The 10,000-nt window shown below is 39.2% G+C and overlaps 1 protein-coding gene across 10 annotated transcripts in view; it reads left to right on the forward strand.

Annotated features, from left to right (window-relative positions):
* Positions 1-10,000, forward strand: part of LOC135101655 (serine/threonine-protein phosphatase 6 regulatory ankyrin repeat subunit B-like) — a 224,816-nt gene that overhangs the window by 50,791 nt on the left and 164,025 nt on the right. For 2 of the 10 annotated variants that reach the window (XR_010269369.1, XM_064005994.1), the window contains exon 1: positions 8,003-9,069. The exons of 6 other annotated variants lie outside the window; for them this stretch is intronic. Coding sequence is in view for 3 of the 4 variants with exons in the window: in XM_064005994.1 (XP_063862064.1) it covers positions 8,876-9,069 (194 nt within the window). In the remaining variant the exon portion in view is untranslated. Of the gene's footprint in view, positions 1-8,000; positions 9,070-10,000 lie in introns of those variants that run through there. 2 more of the 10 variants (XM_064006001.1, XM_064005956.1) reach the window with 2 other exon arrangements.

Genomic DNA, 10,000 nt, shown 5'->3' on the forward strand with positions numbered 1-10,000 from the left:
TCCTGCTTTTAGTTTGGGAAGCCCAACAGGTGACTAACACTTACTTTGTGACACACACACACACACACACACACACACACACACACACACACACACACACACACACACACCACCTGACTTCCATTACTTGACCATTAAGCTGGTGACTCACTGTCACAGTGTCCACACTCTCATACCCTTCATCCTCAAGTACATAAATGTTTACATAATAATTTCCTTAAAAGGTTATCAACACTAACAGTGATATGCAAGAATAATGGGATGTGATGAAATTGAGTACAGTATAATCTATAACATAATTTATGAGCACTAATTATTTACATGCTGATGGAAGCCTGCAGTTTTTAAATGTGAAGATTCTGCTATTATCCAGGAAATGTTTCCTTGAGAGAGAGAGAGAGAGAGAGAGAGAGAGAGAGAGAGAGAGAGAGTTTGTTCTTCAATTTGTCCTCTCTGGCTGAAGATTTTTCTTAAAAATTCACTTCATCCTGAAATAGAATAGTTATAGGCGTTTGAGAGCATTGACACACCTGTCCCTGGACATTAGCTGAACTTGTTACAAAAGTACCAGAAACGTGCTCCAGAACATGCTACAAACATGTTCAGAGTATTATCTGATGATACTGTTTGATAGAAAATTGACATGTTGACAAAGTTGACTCCTAACTCTTCTGTTTATTCTGTCAAGCTGTTGTCTCCTGTCCTGTCACTTCAGTGTTGGTTGTGTATCCTCCAAAGCAAAAATGCATCTGCCATTACACCTCTGCCATGTGGAAATACCAGAGACAGTACTGAGGAATAACTGCTACTTCCATATCAGAGATCTCTGTACAGAAAGCATAACAGAGGTGACTTTTTGAGATGTAGGTGTATGCTATATATTTAATTTACTTTCTTTAATCCCAAAGTTTGTAAACTTCTGTTCAACTTGGGTTGTTCTCTTGCTGTCTATGAGAAACAGTCCAGAAATAGTACTTCCATCTTCATACTCCTGAAACTCATGCTTTTTATATTTGTCTGAAATCCTGCAAAATGTTTCCTTCTGCTACTTGCCAAGACCTCATCAGTACAAAATGTTGAAAACTTAATTTCTCTTCCTTGTCTCTCCCTTTTCTGTTTCAACCAGATGGCACCATTTCCATCTCTATCTAAAACTGAATTAATCTCTCTGATCTTTACTAACTCAACACTAGATGATACTATGTTCTTTCATCTCATTGTGACTACACCCATGTTATTGAAATTCTTTGTATTGCTGTTTCTTGTTGCCTCTCTGGCCTTGATCTTAGGAAGGCTTATGGTCCTAATGGAGTCCTTCTTGTTGTTCTCTATATATAACTTTGCTTCTGTGTTTGCTCCTTGCCTAGTCAAAATCTTCTGATTCTCTCTGTCCATTTCCTTCTTGATGGTAGTTTGCTGGCAATCTGTTGTTTTAGTTATAGGTGGCTACTATTCTTTTCTTAAATTTATTAATAGTGGTGTCTCATTATCCTACATTTTTGTTGTTATTGTTGTTGTTGTTGTCATTGTTGTCATTATTATTCATTCATAAATTATTATCTAGCCAAACTTATGGCAAACATGAATTTGTTTCACATCTAGCCTGCATCACACATAGCTTAGGCTCTGTCCCATATGTGAATCATGCCTGAAGCACAAAAATAACACCAACATACACCTTTAAACTGAACCCACCGCTGCTCCAGGGTGCTGCAGCCAAGGTGCATGGGCACTCCAATGCTTGTGCTGTGGTGGCTGTGTTAACACGTCAGCACTCATTTCTCTGATTTTGTCCGTTTATTGGTCTTTTTTTGTGCACCCTTTCAACATTATGGCAGCTTTGTCTCCTTCTATGGGCTTTTCTAATGTTCCAGGAGAAGAATTCTCTCCATGGGAGACTTCAGATTGTGGTCAGGAGGCAGTTGGAATTCAGCTGGTCTGCACCCCCAATTCTGATGTGAGCTTGAATAGGGATCTTACCAGTTGCAGATGCCTGTGTTCCACCTGCCACAGATTTATTTCTAGTGTTGCCCATGACCCTCATAATATACATTAGTTACCATTCTTATTTTTGCTCTGGATTTACATTGTGATAAAATTCCTGCATTGGACCCTGGAGTTTATGACCAAGGTGTTCAGTCACCAGAGGAAGTTGCAGGCCAAGAGAGAGAGAGCAGATCTCCTTCATGGAACTCTTCCCTATGCCCTTTACTGCCTTGGGAGCCTCAACCTTCATCTTTGGTTTGATTTCCTAGGATTTCCCCTAGGATGCCCCTTCTATTAGGCCAGGTGATTCAGCCTCACAGATTTCTGTTGACTTTGTCTGATTTGCCAGTTGCTATGGCAGGCTTAGCTTCCTTCTTTTCTCTCACTCAGTGCCAGGTGTTGTCTGACCTTTTTTCTCTCTTTGGCCACTCAGTCAGGGAGCAAGCTAGCTCTTAATTTATCTTCTCTTCCAGCTCCCCAACGTTTCTCAACCTACATGGCCTGGAATCCAGTGCCATCCCATCCCTGGTCGTGGTAGTGTAGCAGGCATGAAGTTGCTTCAAGCCGATATACCAGACTATGGGCCTGGCTGGGAAACACAGAAGGGATTTGGGGTCAGTGTAGGAGATATAGGCCAAACCCTAGTCCATGCTGTCCCCATGTCCTAGTGTCCTAAGGTGTGGCATGGTGGCACACACATTCATGTCCTGTGGGAGGGGAATTTGTTTCCCATGCCGTGACTGGGTCACTGGTACTCACAGGATGTGGCAGAGGCAGAGGACACAATTGGTAAACTTTGATATCTGACCCCAGTCCCAGTCTCAGGACCCAGGGTGAGGTGGGCCCAGGGTGAGGCCTGGCTTGCAAGTGGCAGCAGGACACAAAAGACAGCTAAGCTGGGATGTTAAGGCTCTGGGAAAGGGAATCCAATCAGCATTACATCTGGCCCATTACCCATCAAGGAAGTTACACTACTATTACAAGGTGCATGACCAAGCACATCTAGATCAAGTGGCCAAGATTTACCTTTTCAACACAAAGATGCATTTACTATGTCCTCATGCGTGTCATACCATATATGAGGAGGCATCTTTTGTATCCTGGCTTTCTTTAGCCAGTGGTGTTATTTTTCTTCCTGGACATTGTACAGTTGTTTTCAGAATGTAGGTGGTATATGATATGGTGTCTTATTTGACTTTCAATATTATTGTTGTGCAAGAACATTTGTACTTCATGGTAACAATCAATTCTAACAGAAAATAACACACCCATCCACACACACACACACACACACACACACACACACACACACACACACACACACACACACACACACACACAATCAAGGAAAAAGTTGACCATTGAAAATTAAACTAAAAATCCCAAACAGCAGCTGAAGAAACATTGGCAAATGCGTGGAAGCTAGCCAAAAGTAACGAGTTTAAACAGGTCTGGATTAGAAGAGAAATGAATGAGGAAGAAAGGAAGAAACTTAATGAATTGAGAAGTAAAGCAAAAGAAAGGAACGAACAGAGAACACAAGAGGAAAGGGAACTTTTTTTCTGGAGAGTAATGGACCTAAGGTTGAGGAAGTGGTACCTGCAAAGAGTTAGGGGTGCAGAGGGACAGCTGTAAGAGAGGGAGGGACATGGACAGTGGCATACACTAATGTGGATGGTTTAGTTTCAGTGATGGATGAAGTGAATGAATTTATAAAATCAAATGAACCAGACATCATGGCAATGGTAGAAACTAAACTAAGAGATTCAGAGACACCAAATTTAGGAGGGGGGAAAGTACAATATGTGGATAAGAAACAGATGTGGAAAAGGAGGAGGTGGAGTGATGATGCTTGTTAAAAAGGGTATCAGGATGGAGAGTGTGGAAAAGGCAGAAGGCTTGGTGGAAGGCCTAAACTTACAACTAATAAATGGAAGAAGAGGAAGATGATATGTCACAGTGGTGTATGTCCCACCAAAAACAAAGGCCTGGAATAGACAAGAGTATGAACAGTTGCTGAGTGAGATAAAAGAATGGCTTGTAAAGAAAATTAAAGAAAACAACAAAATTGTTATAATGGGAGATTTTAATTGTAAAGAGATAAATTCGGAGGAGTGGAACACAAGAGGAGGAGAAGAGCCATGGGGAGATAAGGTTCTGAAACTGGCAATGAACAATATTATGACACAGTGGGTTGAGGAAAACACTAGATACAGAGGAGGAGAGGAGCCATCAAGACTTGATTTGGTATTATCAAAAGAAGCTGATATTATAGAAGACATGAACTATAATTGTCCACTAGGAAAAAGCAACCATGTCATAATAAGGTTTTGTATTGAAGAAAAAAGAGAGGAAAGTAGATATGAAGATTATAAAAGTGAAAGATTTAAATATTTGTAAGTCAAATTTTGAACAAATGAGGAGATACTTTGGTGAAGTGGACTGGAGTACAGTTATCACAGCAAGTAATGTGCAAAAGAATTGGGAAGCTTTCATCAATATTTATGAAGAGGGAGTGAAAAGATACTCGTATGTGCCAAAAGTTGAGACAAAGAGAAGATATAACAATGATTGGTATAATAGAAGATGTGAAATAACCAGGGAGGAGAGGGAAACGACATGGAATAGATGGCAGAGGAAAAATACGCAGGAGCTATGGCAAAACTACACAACTACAAGAAATTAATATGTAAGGGTTATTAGAGAAGAAAGGAAAAATTATGAGAAAGATGTTATGGACAAATGCAAAGAGGAACCAAAACTATTCTTCAGATATGTGAACAGCAAAATGAAAAATAGAGAAGGAATAAGCAGATTGAAGGTGAATGGTAAAATGTGTGAGGATCCGGCTGAATTGGCAGAGATAATGAACAGGAGTTTTCAATCAGTATTCATAAAAGAGAGAATATTTGTGTAGCAGAGTGAGATGAGTGAGGAAATGGGTCTGGGGGAAATCCAAGTGACTGAAGAGGATGTCCAGAAACAGATGGAGGGACTAGATGTTAGGAAGGCCCCTGGACCTGATGGAGTGTCAGGATGGATATTAAAAGAGTGCAGTCAGCAGTTGACATGGGTAATACATAATATTATTGAAAGCTCCCTAATTGAAAGTAGAGTCCCAGTTGAATGGAAGAGAGCCAACATAGTGCCAATCTACAAAGGTGGTAGTAAAGAGGAGCCCTTAAACTATAGACCTGTGTCTCTAATAAGTGTGGTGTGCAAAACGTGTGAAAGATTGGTGAAGGATAAATGGATTTCCTAGAAGGAAATAAAGTGATAATAAAGCAACATTTTGGATTTAGGAGAGGGAGATAATGTGCTACAAACTTACTGAGATTTTATTCTAGAGTGGTGGATATAATGCAAGAAAGAGATGGATGGGCAGATTGTGTTTATTTAGATCTGAAGAAGGCCTTTGATAAAGTGCCACACAGGAAATTGTGGAAGTTGAAGCATAATGGTGGGCTAAGGGGGGCGGCCTACTGAGATGGATGGAAAATTTCTTGACAAACAGAGAAATGAGAATGGTGGTAAAAGATCAAAATCATCATGGAGGGAAGCTGTAAGTGGAGTACCCCAAGGCTCAGTACTTGCACCAATCATGTTTGCAGTCTATATAAATGATATGATAGAGAGTGTGAACAGCTACATGAGCCTTTTTGTGGATGATGCAAAGTTGCTGAAGAAAGTTGAGAGTGCAGAGGACTGTGGAACATTACAAGAAGACCTGAACAATATATCAGAGTGGAGTTATAGATGGGAAATGGAATTTAATTTAAAGAAGTGTAAAGTAATAGAATTTGGAAAAAGTACAAGAAGAGTAAAAGGAAATTATGTGTTGAATGGTTTAAGGTTGAGTGGAGCAGAAGAGGAAAAGGATCTCAGTGTTACAGTGACTGAGAACCTGACCCTGGAGAGACACATTAGCAAAATTACAAGAGAAACCTATAACTTGTTGAGAAGAATAAGGCAGGCCTTTGCATATGTGGATGAAGAGATGTTCAGGAAGATGATCATGTTGCTGATAAGACCTAGACTAGAATATGCAGCAGTAGTGTGGTCACCATACAAGAAAAAGGATATAAGTAAGTTGGAGAGAGTTCAGAGGGCAGCTATGAAGATGATACCAAATATCGGGGACTTGTCATATGGAGAGACTGGAAAGGATACATCTACCAATGTTGGAAAAGAGGAGAGAAAGGGGAGACTTGATTGCGATATATAAAGCATATGAGGGAGTAGAGGAGGTGGACTGGAGTGACTTAATGGTCTGGGATATATGGGACACTAGAGGACATGGAAAGAGGCTGAAAAGGAGTGCTTGTAGAAGAGACGTCAAAAAGTATAGTTTCCCATATAAAAGTATTGATGTATGGAACAGTCTGGATGAGGAGATAGTAAATGCAGAAAGTATACATGGATTCAAGGTTAAGTTAGATATTAAAAGATATGGAGATGGGACAGCATGAGCATAGCTCTTTTCCCATAAAGCACAATTAGGTAAATACACACACACACACACAAATATTACGGTGGCATTTCATTACATGGATAACACTATGATGAAAAAATGATGGCCACTATGCTACGTCCCAGACTGGAATGTGCAACTTTGGTGTGGTGTCTGTATGTGAAGAAAAACAAAGAAGTTGGAAAGAATTCAGAGGGCAGCTACAAGGATGGTACGGGAGCTGAAAGACCTAATGTATGAAGAGAGATTGAAGGAAATGGGACTGCCAACTTTGCAAGTTGGAAGAGAGAGAGGAGACCTAATAATAATGTATAAAATAGTTAACAGCATTGAGAAGATAGACAGGCAGGATCTGGTGTTGCTGGAAGAAGAAGCTGGACAAATGAGAGGACACTCAAAGAAGATCAGAAAGAGTCATTGTTTGAGGGACATCAAGAAGTACAGTTTTCCACATAGAATTGTGGATATGTGGAATGGTCTAAATGAGGAGGTTGTTACAGCACCAAACATGCATAAGTTTAAGGAAATTCTGGATAAATATAGATATAGAGACAGGACACTATGAGCCCTGCTTGAACCCTGTATTATACAACTAGTTAAACACACACACACACACACACACACACACACACACACACACACACACACACACACACACACACACACACACACTGCAGTTAGCATGCTTGGCTCACAACCATGAAGGCTCAGGTTCGAATCCCAGGAGCAGCGAGGCAAATGGGTGAGCCTCTTAATGTGTAGCCTCTATTCACCTAGCAGCAAGTAGGCATGGGATGTAACCCAAGGGGTTGTGACCTCACTGCCCTGGTGTGTGGTGTGTAAGTGGTCTCAGTCCTACCCAAAGATCGGTCTCTACGAGCTCTGAGCTCTTTCCCTAGGGGAATGGCTTGCTGGGTGACCAGTAGACGATTGTAGGTGAATCTCACACACACACACACACACACACACACACACACACACACACACACACACACACACACACACACACACACACGTGTGTGTGTGTGGTGTGTAAGTGGTCTCAGTCCTACCCAAAGATCGGTCTCTATGAGCTCTGAGCTCTTTCCTTAGAGGAACAGCTAGTTGGGTGACCAGCAGACGACTGTAGGTGAATCTCACACACACACACACACACAGAAATAGTTTACCATAAAATGTACATTCTTCTGCTTGTCACCTATATCTAGGAGAGAGAGAAAAAGGAAATAAAAGGGAAACTATTACAAATGTAGCTTGATATCTTACATAATATTATGAACAAAAGTAGCCATTTTAGCTCAGTGAATATATATATATATATATATATATATATATATATATATATATATATATATATATATATATATGGATATACATATTACAAATATATGTATAATAAATCAAAATATGGAAGTTATCAAGAGAGAGAGAGAGAGAGAGAGAGAGAGAGAGAGAGAGAGAGAGAGAGGCCTTATCATGTGATGTGAGACAGATTCTCTCTCTCTCTCTCTCTCTCTCTCTCTCTCTCTCTCTCTCTCTCTCTCTCTCTTTTTCAGACCCCAGTGAGGGAAAATAATATGAAAAGTGTTGGACTATACTTTTGCAGCAAGATGTACCACACACACACACACACACACACACACACACACAGGGGTTTTGGAGTTGACAGGACATGTTTTCTAGGGCTTTGCATATAGAAGGAAGGAATAACACAAATTGCTCATTGTGGAACAAGATTTGTAATGAGGGCCCAGGAATACCTAGGTGGTAAATAGGGAGGGGAGAAACAGTACTGTGAGTATAGTTATCCCATCCCTAGGAAAGTTTAGTTTGGTTTGTTTACATTTTGGACAAACATGGCAGAAGGCAGCACCCCAAAAGAAAGAGGTTCATTTAAAGGTTTTACTGGAGAAGAAAGAGAACTTAATTATAGACTGCACTGTAGAAAATTTTTGGGTTGGTGACTATTACAGCAAAGTTGATTGAGATGGAAGACAAAAATGAGAAGTTAAAGGTGGAAAATGATTGTTTGAAGAAACAAATAAAGGATAAAGTAGAAATTGTTCAGAAAGGAAATGTGGAAATGGAGGTAAGTGTAAAGGATGTGGAAATGAGGCAAAATAAGTGGTTGAATGAACAAAGATTTGAAGAAGAATCACTAAAGAAAATAATAGAACAAGAAAATGAGAAACAAAATGTTTTTCAAAAAGAGAAACAATTAGTGAGAGACACTGTAAAAAACATAAACAAGTAATTGTATTTGGTTTAAAGGAAGAGAAAATAGTAAGCAGAATTCAAAGCGAGGAAAAGGAAAAGAACCTGTTGAATAAGTTACTGAAGAAAGTGACAGGTGAAGACAGTCAGGTAGTAAAGCAAGTGGAAGAGTTCCAAAGAATTGGGAAATATGAAGAAGAAAAAATGAGACCCATAAGAATAAGGTTTCCAACACAGGTACAAACAGAAGAAGTAATTGATGGGTCTTGGAGGTTGTCTGGAGATAAAGAATATAAGAATGTATGGATAAACAGGGATATGGACGAGACTGAAAGGTTGAAGCAAAGAAAACAAACAACGAACGGAGGAGGAGAAGAAGTTTTTCTGGAGAGTAAGAGGTATGAGAATAAAGAAATGGTACATCAAACAGTAAGTAAAGTATGTTATACTAATGTAAATGGATCAATGTCAACAAAAATGAAATTAAATGAGTTATTAAGCAGAACTGCACCAGATGTTGCAGTATTATGTAGACAAAATGGAAAAATGAATGGGGAACTCCTGACATTGGTGATGATAAATGTGATTTATGGATCAAAAATAGAAGTGACAAGGGAGGAGGGGGAGTGATCATTTTAACTAAAAAGTGTGTTAAAATGGATAGGGTAATAAAAAGTGAAGACAAGTCTGAAATTCTAGAAGTGATGATTAGAAGCAGAAATGGAAGGATAATGAATTATGCAGGAGTGTATGTGCCACCCATGACCAATGCTTGGCAAAAAGAAGAGCATGAAGATATGTTGGTAGATGTGTTAAAAGGTCTTGAAAAGATAGTGATGGAAAGTAGTGATATAGTTATTGTTGGTGATTTTAATTGTAAGGAGATAAATTGGGAGACATGACAACTACTGAAAGTGAAAACTCATGGTGTAATAGATTGTTAAACTGGGCGGTGGAAAACTTGATGACTCAATGGGTTAATTGTGATACCAGATTTAGTGGAAAAGATAAACCATCAAGACTTGAATTAGTGTTTACCAAGGACAGAAATTATTGAAACTATACACTATGATAGCCCTCTAGGTTAATAAAGTGATCATGTGTTGATGGAATTTAAATTAAAAAATGAAAATGTAATCATTGATGAAAATTATAAGGTGAAAAGATTTAAATATAGTAAATCTGACTTTGAAGAATTAAGAAAATACTTTGTTGCTGTGGACTGGAAAGACTTTGAAGACACAAAAGATGTTTGAGAGAGCAAATATTACACCAATATTCAAAGAAGGAAATAAGGAAAACCCACTAAATTATAGACCAGTGTCCTTG

This window comes from Scylla paramamosain, chromosome 1 (assembly GCF_035594125.1).
Source record: "Scylla paramamosain isolate STU-SP2022 chromosome 1, ASM3559412v1, whole genome shotgun sequence".
Lineage (NCBI taxonomy): Eukaryota > Metazoa > Arthropoda > Malacostraca > Decapoda > Portunidae > Scylla > Scylla paramamosain.